This window comes from Acomys minous (genome assembly GCF_964271855.1).
Source record: "Acomys minous genome assembly, chromosome: 11".
NCBI classification, from domain to species: domain Eukaryota; kingdom Metazoa; phylum Chordata; class Mammalia; order Rodentia; family Muridae; genus Acomys; species Acomys minous.
The window spans coordinates 6,765,655-6,785,579 of NC_140492.1; the positions used below are offsets into that span (position 1 = coordinate 6,765,655).

Below are 19,925 nucleotides of genomic sequence, written 5' to 3' on the forward strand. Positions count from 1 at the left end.
TGCGTCCTGTGCAGGTAAACGTCTCGGAGGAGTCCTATACAGTCTTCATTAGATTAAAAATGAGGGTATGTGATGCCTACGACTGACAAATAATTCCATCCCATAATATACATGTGCACAAATGGAAAAACAAAAACTGTGGTCAATGCTGACAACTATTTTATTATTTAAATTATTTTGTGTGTGTGTATACACACACACATATCTACATATTGTTTGTTTTCGTTTGTGCACCAGACTGGCCTCTAACTCACAGAGATCCGCCTGCTCTGCCTCTCGAGCGCTGGTGTTGCAGGTGTGCACCACACCTGGCTGGGTATGTATTTTGATTATATATTTTCCCCTCCCCAATCCGTCCCAGATCGTCCCCACTTCTCTACCCACCCAACTTCCTGTTATTTCTCAAAACAAAAACAGAACCCACAAGAATCAAAAAACAAAGCCAGCCAAACAAACAAACACCAAAAAAACCTAAATAAAACAAAAATGCCAAAAAAGGAATATAAACTAGAAGCACCTTATCAACCAGTAAACTGTATGTATTTCTAGTTAACATTTTTTAGATATGATTTGTATTCTTGTCATTTTTCTCTGTCTCATAAACACTGATCTCCAGTCTCACACCACCCATAGTTATCTTTTATTATTGGCCAGAAAAGCATGTGTCTTTAGCCCAGGCACAGTGGCATTTACCTTTAAGCCCAGCACTCAGAAAGCAGAGGCCTCTGAGAGTCGGAGGCAGGTCTGCTCTACACAGCGAGTTCCAAATTAGAGAGGGCCACACAGTGAGACACTGTCTTTTTTTTAATTAAATAGTTAATAATGATAAATAAATAGTTAAATGTGCCATGATAAGTATGCTCAGGGTTTGCTGTCAGACAGGGTTCACTGTGTAACCCAGGGTGGCCTGCCTCATGGCTCTATAGGTGTACACCTCACATCCGGCTCTCTCTCCTGTTTTGTTTTGGAGGCTTTGTTGTTACCTGTTTATTTGATTGTATTTTTATTTGGTCTTTTGACTTGAACAATTGAAACTTATTTCATCCCAGAGTCGAAGGGTAGAAGCTCAAGATCAATGTGCAAGCAGGCTTGTCTGCAGCCCATCCTTTCGGGTTTGCGGATGACCTCCTGGCTGTGTGCTCACCCAGTCCGGAGCCATGCCAGATTAGGAGCCTGCCCCATAAGTTCAGTTAGTGATCACTACCTTCCTGAAGTTTCCACCTCCTGGCACAGTCACGTTGGGGATGAGGGGTAGAAGCATGTGAGGTAGTGTGGGGAGAGACGATTCAGTCTGTGGCGGAAAGGAATACAGACAAGGAGGCTGACTTGGGCACGCGTCTTACATGTCCATGACTAAAGTTGGAGTGACGTCTAATGTGTGTCTGCTTGGTTGAAATGCAGTCCGTTTAGACACTAGTAAACTTCCTCGGACCTGCACAGGTTCCAGTGTGTGTGGTGGTGGTGACTGAACCCGGGACCTTGTAACTGCTAAGCACGCACTCGGCCACTAACAGAAAAGGATGACAAATAGCTGTTGAATGAACTTTTACCTGTCGCTAAGCATGATGGGTATGAAGACAGTACCTTAATCTAAGAAACTGAGCATGGTAAAGGAAGGACGTAGAACGCAATGGCTAAAGCTTTGCTAAACATGGACATAGAGAAAAAGAAAGGGCTTAGCCGCAGAGTGCTCGCTGAGCACGCACAAGGCCCTGAGTTCAGTCTTCATCACTACCACACATGCACACACACACACATAAAACACACACAGACATGTATACGTGCATGTACATACACACCACACACACAACATATACACACACCACACATACAACATATACACACACGCCACACACACACACCATGTGCACACACCATACACTTACAAAACATACATGCATGCACACATGGTTGGTTTTTTTTTTCCGAGACAGAGTTTCTCTGTGTAGCCTTGGCTGTCCTAGACTCGCTTTTGTAGTCCAGGCTGGCCTCAAACTCACAGCGATCCACCTGCCTCTGCCTCCCAAGTGCTGGGATTAAAGGCATGTGCCACCACGCCCGGCTCGCATGCACACATGTAACATACACAGAGGGAGAGGGAATCAAATACCTACTGTTCCCATAAGAAAGTCATGGATAATCCTATCAAAAGTGTGAAACTTCTGCAAAGTCGTATATGTATGAAGGCTTCTTTTTGTTTGTTTGTTTGGTTGGTTGGTTTTTTTTTTTTTAATTCAAATAATTACACGGACTGGAGAGGTGGCTTAGCAGTCCTTGAGTGTCTGTTGCCCTTGCAGAGCACCAGGTTTGGTTCCCAGCACCCACATGGCAGCTTACAACCTTCTGTAACTCCAGTTCCAAGGGCTCCCACTCTGTCCCTGGCCTCTGAGTGCACCAAGCACTCGTGTGGTGCTTTTACATACACATAGGCAAAACATTCATCTGCATGGAATAAAAATAAATAAATCTTTAAAAACAAGCAAGCAAACCGAAAACCCTTGGACTTACCATAAGTCTAGAGTCATCTTGTGACACTTCTAGGAATAGCCACCGCTCCCTCCTGCCACCTCCTAACCCAGGACTGAGGAAAATCCTGGTGGCCTTTTTTTTTTTTTTTTTTTTTTTTTAAAGACAGACTCTTTTAAAAACCCAGACTGAAAAACAAAACAAAACAAAACAAACAAACAAAAAAACCAGACTGGCCTTAACATAAGGTCCTGACCCTCCTACCCCACCTCTGGGGTGCTAGGAGTACAGGCTTGTGCCGCCTGCCATGCCCTGCCCAGCCCAGGTGATCCTTCAAGGGAGTGAGGTCACATCCCCTCCATCAGCATGCCCTCTCTCCTCTCCTTCACCTTATTTGAATAGGTGACTTTGCCAACTGAGAATTATTTAGGGGTTGGATCTCACTTCATCTTGAGAGAAAATGTTAAGGTTATCCTGGTGATTTGAATGACAATGCCGAAGCCTCAGTCCTGGGTCAGACACCTCAGCAACTCAGGGCCCCCACTCTGGAAGAAGGGGTTTTGTCATGGGTTTTGTAAATTTTTCTTGTATTTTATAATTTGGGGGAGGTGGGTTTTTTTTGTTTGTTTGTTTGTTTGTTTTTTGCTTTTGGGGGGGAGTTTGTATTGTAATTCCAAAAATGAATCGTATTTGCTATTTCTGTGGCTTGAGTTTTTTGTTGTTCCCAATTTCTCACATCTAGGAGATGGGTTTTTACTGTCTGGCTGTTTTGTTGTGGTGGTACTGTTGCTTGGCTGGTCATGTGGTTAGGCTTTTGATCTGCCATCTCTCTGTAGCCCAGGCTGGCCAACGGGAGCTCAGTGTGTTGCTCAGACTAGCTTCCAACTTAAGAAGTCCTGCCTCTGCCACCTGCATCTAGGGTTAAGACGTGTTGTAATTATAGTGTTGTATTACCATGTAACATTTGAATCTATTTTTGACAATAATATGCTAATAACGGCTGTCATGACTTAGCTTCTGGCAGAAATGAAGATGGAAAAGGATTTCTTCCCAGTTGGAAGAGAAGTTGCTGGAATTGTTTTAGATGGTAAGTATTATCTGTATTTTCCATAGTCAAAGAAATTTAGTCCGGGGCGGTTGTTGTGCACACCTTTAATCTCAGCACTCAGAAGGCAGAGGTGGGTGGATCTCTATGAGTTTGTGGCCAGCCTGGTCTACTAAGTGAGTTCTAGGCTGGCCAGGGCTGCACAGAGAAACCCTGCCTCAAAAAAAACAAAAGAAAGAAAGAAAAGAAAAAGTTAGTTTATAAAAGTTGAAACTAGGGCTGAGTTATGACTACAGAGCACATATGTCAATGGACACTTAGTTTTTGACACACATGCAGTCCTACTGTGTGTCCTGTAATGTGGAGCTGAATCCTTGGCTCTCCGAGGAGCTTTTATAATGCCCTGCTTATTTGTATGGATCTGTCTTTCGTACTGGGAACTCTTGAGGACAGGCATTGTCTTATTAAATGCAGAATGGATAAGCATGTGCTTTTTAAGCAACAAATGAATTAAATATCATCTAATTATATTTTTACCTACAGTCTGAGCAGATTAAAGGAGGATAAAATGATTGTTTAGAGAAGTGAAAGTATCGTTTTTGTTATAACTAAAATCACAAGTAAAATTCAGATCCGCTCTACCCCATAGACCTGCTCATAGGTTGATATGCATTCATGTGTGCACAGAGTAGACATACACTGATCATGAGTGAGTGTTGCCTAGCTCTGTTTAGAAACGAATTATTTCAGATACTCAGGGTTCCTGTTCTACAGTTAAAATCATTATTTATTTAAAAAAATACTTCAGGGTGGTCAAAAAAAAGTCTTACTGGTTATTACTCCTCAGAAATGACAGTTTTTGGATGAATAAACTGCTTTACTTTTAAAGGCTTGATTTAAAGCAAACATTGAAAGCATCATTTAATGCAGTCGCTGATGGTTGTGTACATTTTGGTCTAAAGCTAACTTACACAAGCACTTGGATTGTTTATAAACATATACAAAAGGATGATGTTGAGGGCTGAGTATGTAGTTTGGTGGTAAAGTGCTTGCCTAGCACACACAAGGCCATGGGTTCAGTCCTTAGCACTGGAATAAAAAGGGAAAATTATTCTTCAAATATAGGAAAATAAAAGATAGTAAAAGAATGTGTGAACACAGACTTGTTCTCAGAAAGTCACAAACAGGAAGTTAGAGCAGAGCTGGCCAGGCTCTTGACGACATCACTCATGAGATTGTAGGTTACTGCTAAAGGGTAGGCTCAAAGCTGCGTGTGGTGGTGCACGCCTTTAATCCCAGCAGTCGGGAGGCAGAGGCAGGCAGATCCCTGTGAGTTTGAGACCAGCCTGGTCTACAAACAAGTCTAGGACAGCCAAGGCTACACAGAGAAACCCTGTCTTGAAAAACTTTTTTAAAAGGAGGTAGATTCGAGGTAAAGCAGCCCCTAGGCAAGAGAGGCCGGTGGGTCATAGACCAACACGCAAGAGACTACAAAGTCCATAAGTCAGCCATTGGTGACAGAGACGAGGGACTGACCAGAGAAATGGTGAGGAAAGGAAGTCAGCAGGAGTGAATCATTGACCGGCCTTGAGGAGATCAGAGAAGGGAGAACTGATGGAAAGAATCATGGTGTGTGCACACTTCCAGGCGCTGAGTCCAAGAAGGGAAGTGATGCCTCACTCGTAATAACTACAGTTGACTCTGGAGGGTGAACGCTCTGCACAGGAAGTGATTCCATTTCAGAGCGGTCAGCGTATAGGTTTTTTAAAAACAGAGTTGACTCAGTGAAAACAGAGAGGGACCTTTTGGAATGCCGATGTCGAGGGATGATGGGATAAAGAGAAGTGTGAAAGAAGCCAGGAATGGCAATCAAGTGATCCCAGGAGGATGTAGATCATCAGGGCGCAGGAGGAAAAGTGCAGTGAGTGAGGAAGAGCCAGAAGAACTGGGGGTGATGGCACAGGAGGGCTCCCCAGAGAAGCAAGCAAGAGGGAGGCATGGACTTAGCACACAGTAGCTCAGTACCAAAAGATGAATTCATTCTGGAGCCATTTTACTTCAGTTCCTTGTCTGTAGAATAGAAAAGTAATGCCATATGCTGTAAGCTATACTTCAAGGCATACTGTAAGCACGCTGTAAGGCATGCTGTAAGCACGCTGTAAGGCATGCTGTAAGCACGCTGTAAGGCATGCTGTAAGCACGCTGTAAGGCATGCTGTAAGCACGCTGTAAGGCATGCTGTAAGCACGCTGTAAGGCATGCTGTAAGCACGCTGTAAGGCATGCTGTAAGCACGCTGTAAGGCATGCTGTAAGCACGCTGTAAGGCATGCTGTAAGCACGCTGTAAGGCATGCTGTAAGCACGCTGTAAGGCATGCTGTAAGCACGCTGTAAGGCATGCTGTAAGTACGCTGTAAGGCATACTGTAAGGTGTATATAAGGTATATAAAGCTAGGCATGGTAGCACACACCAGTAATCCCAGCACTCAAGGGAGGCAGAGGCAGGCAGATCTCTGTGAGTTGAAGGCCAGCCTAGTATGCAAAGGAGGTCCAGGACAGCCAAGGCTACATAGAGAAACCCTGTCTCGAAAAAAACCAATAAGGTATATATAAGGCACACTATAAGGTGTATATGAGGTATACTATAAGGTATATATAAGGCTTTATAGGAAAATTATGAGCACAAGGCAATCAACAACACCAAACTGTTTCCTTCTCATTTTATCTCTTAACTCTTAGAACAAAAATACTCAAATGAGTTGACTCTTGGTGGAGGAGTGTGTGTGTGTGTGTGTGTGTGTGTGTGTGTGTGTGTGTACGCACACACACACACACTTAGGGTGGGTGATAGAAACAGTGTCATATTGCCCAAGTTCTGACTTGTAAGCACTGGGCCAGAGAGATGGCTCAGCCAGTAAAAGCAACACAGCCCTGACAACCTGAGTCATTCCCTGGTTGCAAAGCGAGAACCAACTCCCAAACATGCCTGACCTCCACACGCTGCCGTGCGTGCCCGCATGTCCACACAGTAATGATAGCATGCTAATAAAATTGAAAAAGTTAAGTTCCAAAAAGTTTCTGGGTGCCGATCAAAATTTATTTACCAAGTTGGAGTAATTTTTGATGTCACTTTTAAAAATTTATAGTTTTAATATTTTAATACATATATAGGAGTATATCCTTGCATGCATACATTGTGCACCTGTAGAGAACAGGCAGGGCACTGGAGCCCCTGACAATGGAGCTACAGGCAGTGTTAGCTACTGTGTGGGTTCTGGGACCTTAATCCAGGTCCTCTGAAAGAACAGCAAGTGCGCTTAACACCTGAGCCATCTCTCCAGCCCCGTCAAAGTAGAGACTCATTGGAATTCTCCATGTTTGGCTGAGACTCTCCCACTCAAATGATGACGACAGATGTGCCTAGCACACGGTGTGGGGGGTTGGAGTGGAGAAAAGAACCGTCAGAAGCCACAGAGTATGTTCTTTTTCTTTGCACCTGTCTCCACGTTAAGCCGTGTTGACAGTAACACAGGAACTTCCCCAGTGTCAACACCTGTGTCCTCAGATTTTCTAGAGGAAACAAGACTTGACTTGTTCTCCACTACACAACTTACAGACCATCCTAACACCCTAAGTTTTGGCTCTTTGAGTGAGTGGATTTTTACGACCCTTTGAATGGTTTCATTTCTTTATTTCTTTATTTTTTTTTTAGTTAGCTGTTCATTTGGGGGACAGGTCTCATGTAACACAGGCTGGCCTTTAATTTGATATGTAGCCAAGGATGACCCTGAACGCTTGAGCTTCCTGACCCCACCCCCTAAGTGCTGGGTTACAGGTATTGCCCACTCTGTCTGGCTTTTTCATTGTTTTAATAGTCGGGCTGGAGAGATGGCTCAGAGGTTAAGAGCACTGCTTGCTCTTCCAAAGGTCCCAAGTTCAATTCCCAGCAACCACATCGTGGCTCACAACCATCTGTAATGAGATCTGGTGCTCCCTTCTGGTGTACATTAAAAAAAAAAAGTCTAGGCAGTAAAACTCGAACCCCTACCCAGACTAGCCGATGGACAGGACATTCTCCACTGTTGCGTGGAGAAGGAGATCTGACTTTCACACAAACTCTGGTGCCCCATATTTGACCATGTCCCTTGGATGGAGACACCTGGTGGCACTCAGAGGAAGGATAATAGGTCACCAAAGAGAGATTTGATACCCTATGAGCATATACAGGGGGAGGAGGTCCCCCTCAGACACAGATATAGGGGAGGGGAGTGGGGGGAAAGTGGGAGGAAGGGAGGAATGGGAGGATACAAGGGATGGGCTAACAACTGAGATGTAATATGAATAAATTAATAAAAAAAGTCAAAAATTAAATATAGGGAGCTAGAGAGGTAGCTCAGAAGTTGAGAAGACTGGCTGCTTTTCCAGAGAACCCAGGTTTGATTCCCAGCACCCACATGGTGGCTCACAGCCATCTGTAACACCTGCTCCAGGGGATCCACTGCCCCTTCTGGCTTCCATGGGCACCAAGCACACACATTGTGCGCAGATGGCCAAAACACCCATACACAATGAAATAAAGAGATTTAAACAAAACATTTGAGTTTAATAACTTTGTGTGTTAATGCTCAATTTTTACTGCTTTTCAGTTGGCAGCAAGGTATCGTTCTTTCAGCCAGACGATGAAGTCGTCGGTAAGTCGTAGTCCCCACTCCTAGTTGAAATCGTGTATTTTATTGTCAGCTCATTATTTTTCTGTGTAATTATTAATGATCATTATGACTTTTCTTCATATAAAAACACTTTCTTTGGCTGGGAGGAGGGGGCTTGTACAAGGCCTAAGGTTCAACCCTAGCATTCCAAAACTAAAAATATTTTTCTGGTTTTCGAAATTTGCCTTCAACAGGCATGGTGGCACACACCTTTAATACAAGCACTCAGGAGGCGGAGGCAGGCAGATCTCTGTGAGTTTGAGGCCAGCTGGTCTACAAAGCAAGTCCAAAACAGCCAAGGCTACACAGAGAAACCCTCAGATTTCCATTACTGAAGAAAACAGCATTTGTCCTTAGTTAGCAGAGCATTCAAGCCTGCTAGTGTCTGGGTGTTGAACAGTCACAGATGAAGAGCAGCCAGGTTCATCTTTTCCTGATGCTCTGCTCATGTGTGTGGTCCCTTCTGTTTGGCCAGACTGAAATTTCTAGGAAACATCATGGCCTGTGCTTGAACACTGCTGGTGGGGTGGACTGTGTGGAACACTGCTGGTGGGGTGGGCCGTGTGGAACACTGCTGGTGGGGTGGACCGTGTGGAACACTGCTGGTGGGGTGGACTGTGTGGAACACTGCTGGTGGGGTGGGCCGTGTGGAACACTGCTGGTGGGGTGGGCCGTGAAGAACCTCTAGGTTCCCACCCTATAGAGCTCACTACTGGTCCTGTAAAGCTAAGAATTAACTTGCAGCAATTTGTTATTCTTTTTTGTTTTTGTTTGTTTGTTTTTTCTTTGTTGTTTTTTTGAGACAGGGTTTCTCTGTGTAGCCTTGGCTGCCCTGAACTTGCTTTGTAGACCAGGCTGGCCTTGAACTCACAGTGATCCACCTGCCTCTGCCTCCCAAGTGCTGGGATTAAAGGTGTGCGCCACTACCACCACCACCACACACACCCCCCCCCAGCGGTTTGGTTTGGTTTTGTTTTGTTTTGCTTTGAGACAGGGTTTCTCTGTTTAGCCTTGGCTGTCCTGCAGTCACTCTGTAGACCAAGCTGGCCTCAAACTCACAGAGATCCACCTGCCTCTGCTTCCTGAGTTCTGGGATTAAAGGTGTGCGCCACCACTGCCTGGTGCAATTTGTTATTCTTTGATCCGTAGTTACTACAAGAATGTTGTGAACATCTGTTCATGTTTGTGTCCCCCAGACAGCCGTGAAACAATATGTAGAACGGCACTTTCGTAATTGCCTCAGAAGCATCCCTCATCTTCATGGAAGGTGTCCTGAGCCTTGGGAATACTGCTAGAGATTAGATTTGTGGGACTGTGTCCTCAGCCTTCATGGGGCCTCTGACTTGCATTTTCATGAAGAACTGCCGATTTTACTCTTTTATTTTTTTCTACCCATGAAATCAATAACACTGTTTACTGCCTAACTTTCTTTTTGTAAGAGAACAGAGTTAAGCACATGCCTTTAATTCCAGCACTTAGGAGGCAGAAACAGGTAGCTCTATGTGAGCTTGAGGCCAGCATGATCTACAGAGCAAATTGAAAGACAGCCAGCACTACACAGAGAAAAACCTGTCTCAACAAACAAACGAACAAAACAAGTAATAATAAGAGCAGAGTTAGAGCCTGACCAACCTCCAGGAAAGTGGGCTTCTGCTCAGGTCACATCCTGTGAAACAAAACTATAGATGGGGTATGGGGGCCCCAACACTCAGGTTGGCTGTGTGACAGCGGCATCTATACATTGATTCCAGTGCACAGATCTGCATGAACACACCTGAGCAGGGATGAGTTCATTCAGGACACTGCTCCCTTCAACTTCCTGTTTCAACTTTTAGGAATTTTACCCTTGGATTCAGAGGATCCTGGAGTCTGTGAAGTCACCCGAGTGCATGAGCATTATCTGGGTATGTGGCAGTTGTTCCTTGGAACTCAGTCGGTCTGAGTCCACAGGTTTGCAGTATAACTGTTGGCTGGCCATGTGAGTATTTCTGACGTACAGAATTAATGCTAATACCAAGTACTGTGTAGACCTGCGAGGTTTACTAGCATTGCTCATGGCTGTGAAATGATATTCATAATCAGAATTTGAAGATGTCTTGCTCTTGGCTTACCTGAGTGTGTGTGTGTGTGTGTGTGTGTGTGTGTGTGTGTGTGTGTGTGTGTGTGTTGCACTAGAGATGGAACTTAGGGTCTCCAGCCTGCTAAGCAAGTACTATACCATTGAACTCTTTGTTATTGACTTAAACAAAAAAAACAATGTACAAAATTTAGACAGTACTTGTAAAGCTGAGGCAGGAAAGGATTAAGAAAGCATATATTTGGGGTTTGTTCCTAATAGGCTTTGATTAGTATTCAGTTTTATATTTCATGAGAAATTACATTTTGAGTATTTCCTAAATACACACACACATACGTTGTGGAAATAATGAGAAGATACTTCATCTCCTAAGCAATTAGAGATAAAGACTGCTTAGGAACCAGGGCTGACAAGCGACACCCACTTGTTAAGAAGCTGAAGTAGTAAGGAGTGACAGAAGCAGCTGGGGAAGCAGCTCAGTCAGTGAGGAACTTGATGCACAACCCTGAGAGCCTGCGTTTGGAACTCCAGAAAAGCCAGATGCACACCTGTCACCTCAGTGCTGGGGATCCAGGTGCAGTGGCGCACACCTGTCACCTCAGTGCTGGGGATCCAGGTGCAGTGGCGCACACCTGTCACCTCAGTGCTGGGGATCCAGGCGCACTGGCGCACACCTGTCACCTCAGTGCTGGGGATCCAGGCGCACTGGCGCACACCTGTCACCTCAGTGCTGGGGATTCAGGCGCCCTGGCGCACACCTGTCACCTCAGTGCTGGGGATCCAGGTGCAGTGGCGCACACCTGTCACCTCAGTGCTGGGGATCCAGGTGCAGTGGCGCACACCTGTCACCTCAGTGCTGGGGATCCAGGTGCAGTGGCGCACACCTGTCACCTCAGTGCTGGGGATCCAGGCGCACTGGCGCACACCTGTCACCTCAGTGCTGGGGATCCAGGCGCACTGGCGCACACCTGTCACCTCAGTGCTGGGGATTCAGGCGCCCTGGCGCACACCTGTCACCTCAGTGCTGGGGAGGCAAGGACAAGAGGATCCCTAAGGCTTGCTGGCCAGCCACCCTAACCAACCAGAGGGCACCAAGTTCAGTGAGAGGTCTTATCTCAAGTACAATGGAGACTGATGGAGGAAGACACTCAACATGTAATGCTGGCCTCCGTGTGTGCATGTGCATGGGTATGTACACCCATATACTCATGAACACACATATACAGCCAAATGGCTTTAAAAAACAGTGACAAGGCAGAGCCTCGATGGGCAGGAGTGGGCCTTAAGGGGCTCTGTTGGCCTGTTTTAAGGTGTGGAGGTAGAGAACCCAGAGGCCTCGTCCAGCCAGGCAAATGCTCCCCACTGTCCACATCCCCCGTGCAGCACTGAAGGAATGCAGCTCAGAGGTAAAGGGGAAAACCCAAGCCTGGAGCCTAGCTACAGTGGTCAGGTATTCTTTGAGGAAGAAACCAGGATTTGATGTTGCCTTGGGTGTCTTTTAATCCAAGTGTGGTAGAAGATGGCTATATTCCTAGCACTTAGGCCAGAGACAAAAGGATCTAGAGCTCACGGCCTGGGCTACCAAGTGAGAGCCTTTCTCACGATGGCCTAAGAAATCCTGTAAGAATGACCAGCGTGGGGCTGGGGACATGGCTCGGTGGCCAAGGACGCTTGCTGCTCCTCCAGAGGCCCTGAGGTCAGTTCCCAGCAACCACATGGTGGCTCACAACCATCTGTAACGGGATCTGGTGCCCTCTTCCATTTGATGTTATCTTCTGTCATACAGTCACACGTGTAAATAGAGTGCTTATATACACAAATAAATACATCTTTAAAAAAAACTACCAAGTAACCGCCAGAGTCTCTATGTGAGACTCCTGGCCACACCCACGATGCACAAATGAGGGTATTCAGCTAGACCACTGTGCTGTTTGCAGCCCCAGCATTTCATGGCAGAGGACAGCTTCAGGACATGAAACTTGGCACTGGGAAATACCAGATCCAGATGGAGTTTCTGCTCACGCGTGGTCTGTGACTAGTTAATGAGAACTCGGCATTCGGCCACGTTCATTCAACTAAGTTTTGTTCTTTCACTAAACCCAAGAATGAAGTTAGTTCCAAATGACCTCCCAGATGTGAACACTGCTTCACAAGATCAATAATACGGCTCAAAACCGCGTAATCCTTCCGGCCAGGTTAGCTGTTTTCTGCTTCTGACTCCTTGTTGAAGTCTTGTTTGTCTGTTTGTCTGTTCCGCTGTGGTATGCACGGATGCGTTGTGTAGAAGGCGTGCGTGTGTGGAGGTCAGAGGGCAGCATGTGGAGGTCAGAGGGCAGCGTGTGGAGGTCGGAGGGCAGCGTGTGTGGAGGTCAGAGGGCAGCGTGTGGAGGTCAGAGGGCAGCGTGTGGAGGTCAGGTCTCTCCTTCCACCATGCGGGTTCCAGGAATGGAACTCAGGCCATCAGACTTGGTGGCAAGTGCATTTTAGCACTGAGCCATTCCCCCAGGCCCCAGTTGCTTTCAGTTCTTCTTATTTAAAAAAAATTAATTTATTTACTTTTATTTTGTGTGCATTAGTGTTAAGGTATCAGATCCTTTGGAACTGGAGTTACAGACAGGTGTAAGCTGCCATGTGGGTGCTGGGAACTGAACCTGGATCCTTTGAAAGAGCAGACAGTGCTCTTAGCCACTGAGCCATCTCTCCAGCCCCCTGCTTTCAGTTCTTAAGGCATTCTGCCTTAAAATAATTGTATTCGATTAGCCGGACATGGTGGCACATGCCTGTAATCCCAGCACTTAGGAGGCAGGGGGATCTCTGTAACTTCAAGTCCAGCCTGATCTATCAAGTGAGTTCAGGACAACCAAGGCTACATAGAGAAACCGAATAATAATGATAACAACAATAAAAAAAATTTTATTTATTCAAAATTAGGCAGACATTTTCAACTCTGTCTTTTTTATTTGGCCAAAACTGAAAACAATTGCAACTGTTCAGTGTTAAGTGCTCATGTGGTTCTCATCGATACGTGTTTTATTTCTGTGTTTAGTCTTTATAACATTATAGCACTGACCATCTAATGTAAAAGCAAGAAGCTTAGCCAGCTACCCAGAACCCCTGGCGCCTGGGCTGGAGACAGTGGCTCCGAAGCTGAGAGCGCCTGGTGCTCCCGCCCGAGAACAGGAGTGCGAGTCCCATGCCCACTCCCAGCAGACCATAGCCTCCTGTCAGTCCTGCAAGAAAGAGCGTCACGCCCTCCTCTGGTCTCCTGTGGCATATGCATGCACACATATACACAGACACATACATAAATTATTTTTTTTAAAACCTTCTAGAATCTTAGATGTAGTTTCAATGTCCTTAATGTTTTTTGAAGGACTGCATGAATGGTGTGCACATGCACATGTATGTGGTGTGCACATACATGTGTGATTATAATTATATATGTGCACTTTTTTATTTTTCTTTTAAGACGAGGTCTCAGACTTGTAATTCTCTTACAAGTATTGGTATCGTGTCCTATGAATGGAATTAGCTGAGATATGGTAAGCTGAAATCTTGTGGTGGGATATGGTGCCTCCCCAAAGGCCACACAAGTAAAACATGTGTACATGAGCGTGCGAAGACCTAGGCATGCTTAGGCCACATGTTTGCCTTGTCACCTGTGAGGCTTGAAGCAGTTCAAGTATTAGTCTGTAACCAGTTTCATAGCCAGCAAAATTAGAGGAATAGCTTAGGTAGATAAAAACGAAAGGAAGGAGAGACAAGTACGAAGTCTGCTTCTTGTCTCTGTGGGCAGCATGGCTCATTCCTCAGGTGAGCGCAGAATGGGCCGGGAGCCTTCCCCTCAGCTCGGCTCTACACCAGACACAGGAGGCACTCTCTCTTCCCATTCAGCCCTCTTTAGCTGTGGTGCTGTCTACCTGGAGAGATCGTAGCTGCCACAGGTGAGGCCCAGCCCCACCCACAGTCTGCCTTCATCCGTGACATGGTCAGGGTTTCGGATAGAGTCACCATTTCCACCTTGTCGGGTTTGATTTTTAAGAGTGGCTAAGAGCACTGAGGCTGGGGCTGCAGAGCTTGATGCTCAGTGGCGCACAGCGCTTGTTGCTCCTGCAGCAGCCGAGGCCTGATTGCCAGCACCCACATGTCGGTGCACAGCCATGCCTCACTACAGCTCCAGGGCATGGTGGACCCTCTTCTGACCTCCAAGAACACACATGCAGGCAACACCCTGCTACATAAAATAAAAATTATTAATATAATTTTATAATGTTTTGAAGAACTGAGGATAACATATTAACTGGTTCACTGTAAAGGAGATTAAAGGATGCAAATAAATACAAATTAAGATGTACCCAGGACAAGGAGTGTGTGTGAGTGTGTGTGTGTGTTTCTGGTTCTCTCTCTCTCTCTCTCTCTCTCTCTCTCTCTCTCTCTCTCTCTCTCTCTCTCTCTCATTACCTCCTCTTGGATGTGGGAAGGACCCCCACTAAAATGGAGGTCTTCAGTGGTGGCACACACCTTTAATCCCAGCACTTGGGAGGCAGAGGCAAGTGGATGCCTGGTCTACAGAGTGAGTTCCAGACTGACAGCCAGAGGTACACAGAGAAACCCTGTCTCAAATAAATAAATAAATAAATAAATAAGCAAATTTTTAATGGAGCTTTTCGTATCTACTAGCAGGTAGGCAGGACATAGCCGAGTTTTATAGCTCCAAAACTGAAAAAGCAATAGTAGAGCACACACAGTCGGGGGCCGCTGCTCCCTGAAGCTTGCTCCTGAACTGACACCCAGCAATATAAAAGACCATCTTTTACCTTCCCTGATCAGACAACTAAGGACAAAAGGTCCAAATACGTTCATGAAAGATATATTCATAGTCCTTTAGAAAATAAGACAGGCAGTGGGGGTTGACCAGGAACCAAGGATGATAGCATAATAGTCATGCTTGCCTCAAAGAGTTTCATAAGGAAATACTCTACATAGTACTTAATGTGCTCTTTCTGTTTCATTCTCATCTCATTTATTTGGAAATTTTCAGCAAGACTGTGTGGCGACCCCGCCTTCCACTAGGTGACCTTAGTCTGTTGTGCTGCAATGGTGTCTGCCTGTGGTCATAGGACAAGTGAGATCACTGCAGACAAAGTCAGAAAGGGTTGATTTTAGTGGGGATAGTGCCACAATTTATTTGAATCCAAGACAAAGTTGAAATGTAAAGAAAGGGCTTAAGGGCAGATCCTGCAGCACTTTTATTTTTTTAGTCTATCATCCCATTTTGGGAGGTGGGGATGCTATTTGTTTAACTTTGAAACAGGGTCTCACTATGTAGTTCTGGATTGCCTGGAACTGTGTAGACCACGTTGGCCTCAAACTCACAGAGACCTGCCTGTCTGTGCTGCTGCCACCCGACCACCTCCAAGTTCTGGGATTAAGTGTGTACATCATGATACCTAACTATTCTGAGCGCTTTCTTTCTTTCTTTCTTTCTTTTTAAGATTTGTTTATTTACTATGTATATAGTGTTCTGACTATACCAGAAGACGGTACCAGATCTTATTATAAATGGTTGTGAGCCACCATGTGGTTGCTGGGAATTGAACTCAGGACCTCTAGAAGAGCAACCAGTGCTCTTAACCTCTGGGCCATTTCTCCAGCCTCCTATTTTGGGCTTTTAAAACTATATTAGGAATTTGCACTTTTATCCAAGTGCAGTGGAAAGGCATTGGTAGGATTTTAAGAAAAGAAGTGTGAGGATGTAATTTATGTTATTTGGTTTTGTTTTACATGTACTATGTGGTATGTGCATGCAAGCCATGCCCATGTGTGGAGACCAGAAGACAACTTGCAGGATTCAGTTCTCTCCTTCCACCCAGTGGGTTCTGGGGGATTGAACTCAGGTCCTCAGGCTTGGAAGCAAGTGCCTTTACCTGCCAAGCCAGCTTGCCAGTCCCTGTTCTGTTCTTTAGATGGGGTCCTCAACTTGCTGTCCCCCGGCTCCAGCTTCCCGAGCACTGTGGGCCCAGGGGTGCACTACCATGCCTACCGCTGCGTTAGCGATGGCATCCAGCACTTCTCTTCTCACAGACATCATTACAATGACTAAAATGGAGAGCTATCAAGATGAATCTATTGAACAACTATAATCTGAAACCCAGAATTATTCCAAGTGATAAAAGGGGGTACCAGCACGATGCCACAAGTCAAAAGTTCTACATCTGGCTTCATATGACAGGCTGCAGCCAAAATGAAGGCATGTTAAAACACGGTATAAAAGTACTTTCAAAGACATGGCCCTGCAGTTACCAGCTCTGGCTGCCGTTCTGGAGGACCTGGGTTTAGCTACAACACCCATGTAGGGACTCAGAACTGCTTGTAACTCTAGTCTCATATGTCCCAACGTCCTCTTCTGGACCTTTGTGGACACTACTCACAAGTGTTATACAGACATACATGAAGGCAGCATACCCATACACACAAAATTGAAATAAATTAATCTTTAAGAATAATATACCCGGGTATGGTGGCACATGCCTTTAATCCCAGCACTCGGGAGGCAGAGGCAGGTGGATTGTTCTGAGTTCAAGGCCAGCCTGGTCTACAAAGCGAGTCTAGGACATCCAAGGCTAACACGGAGAGACCGTGCCTCGAAACACAAAACAAAACAAAACAAAGAATAATATAAATAAAATTATTCTTAAGCTATATACTCTTCTTTTCTTTTTTTTTTTTTTTTTTTTTTTTTTTTTTTTTTTTTTTTTTTTTTTTTTTTGGTTTTTCGAGACAGAGTTTCTCTGTGTAGCCTTGGCTGTCCTGGACTCACTTTGTAGACCAGGCTGGCCTCGAACTCACAGCGATCCGCCCGCCTCTGCCTCCTGAGTGCTGGGATTAAAGACGTGCACCACCACGCTCGGCTAAGCTATATACTCTTAAGCTAGATATTCATTGTGAAACAAATGAATTTTATATTTGGAATTGGGCCCTATCTGCAAGATAGATCACTATATATTTGTAGATATTCTGAAATCCAATACACTTCTCGTCTCAAGCATTTTGTAGGATGCTCAGCTTGTAATATTTGTAGCATATAAACATATAACTCATCTGAAATACATAAAAAAATTCCCATAAAACAAGAAATTGCCAAAACCGTAGAAAATTTGACCAAGTCTTCAACAGTCACTTCATAAAAGGACTCCAAAGGCCAGCAAACATGAGAGTATCCTCTGCAAGGAACAGCAAATGACAGTCACAATAAGTAGTGTCACGCACCTGAGTGGTGGCCTGTGTGATTCTGGCGACACCAGCAATGGCCAGAGACTTTTCTAGCAGCAGGTGCTGAGGAGAGCCGTGTGAAGGCAGCTATTGAGGACAAACGTCCTCCCCAGCGTCAATTCCCTGACATCCTTAGTGGTGCTACTTTACCAGAGACTGAAACAAGTGGTCCATCAGCTAAGAAATGGATAGACAAGCAAAGACATATCCACATAGCCCATGCCATAAAATAACAAAAGTGAAAAAGCCCCACCATGGCCCCTCTAATAAGAACAAGATCTGCTTAAAATCTAAGGTGGGGCTCGGAGAGTTGTCCCTGCCATCTATACACGCACTGCATCATATACATACATTCACACAATGTAAAAAAAATAATTTCAATTTAAAAATGTGAAATATATAAAAGCAAGATAGAAAAGAATTCGTGGTTCTATACAGTCTAAGGTCAAAATCAGGCAGAACTGGTAACTGTTGAGGAATGCCCACATGGTGAACTGAAGATAGGTAAGAGACTGTAGAGTGGGGGCGTTCGCCAGGAAGGCCGCTGCGCACCGTGTTTCGTAGTCAGTTCTGCAGCTCTGCTTTATGTCCTGTGTGCTTTCTGCATGTGCTTTAGCTCAGAACAGTCCTATCTCGAGAATAGGTTTTCGTGCATAGGAATAAAAACAGGGAGACTGATGTCAGTGATAAGGGCAGGGTTTAGAGCAGGGTCAGTGGGAGAGATGAGGACTGACAGTGCTTACTAATGAATTGTTCCTGCTTGTTCTTTCTGGTAGTTCATAAACCGGAAAAGGTTCCATGGGCAGAAGCTGCTGGAGCAATTCGGGACGGAGTCCGAGCCTGCACAGCTCTGTACTGTCTTTCTCATCTCTCTCCTGGAAAGTCTGTGCTGGTCATGGATGGGGCAAGTGTGAGTCCTGGGTGACCTGCCATCTACACGGAGACTGTAAACAGCTGTGTCTGCAGATAGCCTTCTTTGACCTTAAGTTACTCGATTTCTGTTCTGACCTTCCATTTTATCCTTATGGACAGTTTTTCTCAATAGCATATAGAAGTTAGATTTAGTATGGCTAGCTTCTAACTACTTTGAATCCACCAGTAAGTTAAAAAGCAAGGCAAGACTTTTGTTTCTCCTTTTTTTCAACAGTAGTGATCAACCCAAGGCTTGGTGCATGCTACTCAAGTGCTGTGTCCCCAGCCAAGGCTCCTACCCCACCCCAGACAGGGTTTCTCTGTGTAGTCCTGACTGTCCTGAAACCCTCTTTGTAGACCAAGCTGGCCTTGAACTCACAGAGATCCTCCTGACTTTGGGGTTAAAGGAGTACACCACCACACCCAGCTCCAGCCAAGGCTTTTTTTCATTACTATTACAGAGTGAAATAGCTTCTGAGTCCATAGTCACTCTAGAAGTCTCAACCAGTTTTAAACTATAACCCCAATGCTTATACTTAGGCTAGTAAGGGTGCTGGCATATATTAGATGGATCATACACAAGCTTAAACTGGGCTTATATTAAGTGTATTACATGTGTCACCAAAAAGCCCTGAAGATGCTACATGCATGATCCATTTTTTTAAATGGTGTAAAACTTAGGGGGAAATCATTGTTTTATTTTTTAACAGGCTTTTGATAGAACCTACATTTCTGGGGTGGGGGAAGAAATGTCACCAGCGCTGACTGCAGATGACGTCCAACATGAGGAGTGTTTTCCTAGTCCTTGCCATGGACCCGAGACACTGGTCTTGAGGGGCTGTGGTGCACCTATGCTGCACAGCCAGCTCTGACTAGCGATGCCTTTATGGGCCACTGTTGTTCTCCGTGCAGCCCTCCATCCTTGGACCTGTGTGCGTGTGCTTAGTCTAACTTTACAGAAGCTTGCCCTGCTAAACTTGAACTTATTGTTTCTTTTTTTCTGTTATGTAACGATTGGAATATATTTAAGTACTGTTAAAGAGCTGTGCCTGTTACACGGGCTGTGGAGGGGATTGGGCATTTCCTCTTACGTGTATGTATCTCCACAGGCGTTTGGCACAGTAGCCATTCAGTTAGCACATCACAGAGGAGCCAAGGTGATTTCAACAGCTCACAGCCTGGAAGACAAGCAACATCTTGAAAGGCTTAAGCCTTCCATAGGTGCGTTACATGTTACATTACTCAGTACAGACCATTTACAACATGAAATCGTACAAGAAAATCAAAACCTGCACGGGTAGCCAGGCATGATGTATGTCTCCTGCCTGTGATCCCAACACTCAACAGAGAGAGGCAGAAGGACCATGAGTCCCAGGCTAGTCTAGTCTACAGAGTGAGTTCAAAGCTAGCCTAGTCTACAGAGGGAGTTCAAAGCTAGCCTAGTCT

The 19,925-nt window shown here is 45.2% G+C and overlaps 1 protein-coding gene across 6 annotated transcripts in view; it reads left to right on the plus strand.

Moving 5' to 3' along the window:
- The window catches only part of CRYZL1 (crystallin zeta like 1), a 39,581-nt gene that overhangs the window by 12,206 nt on the left and 7,450 nt on the right, over window positions 1-19,925 (plus strand). For 5 of the 6 annotated variants that reach the window (XM_084801869.1, XM_084801870.1, XM_084801866.1 and 2 more), the window contains 5 exons: window positions 3,481-3,553; window positions 8,156-8,200; window positions 10,054-10,122; window positions 18,344-18,477; window positions 19,589-19,700. In XM_084801869.1, the coding sequence (XP_084657995.1) occupies window positions 3,481-3,553; window positions 8,156-8,200; window positions 10,054-10,122; window positions 18,344-18,477; window positions 19,589-19,700 (433 nt within the window). The remainder of the gene's footprint in view (window positions 1-3,480; window positions 3,554-8,155; window positions 8,201-10,053; window positions 10,123-18,343; window positions 18,478-19,588; window positions 19,701-19,925) is intronic. The other variant, XM_084801871.1, reaches the window with a different exon arrangement.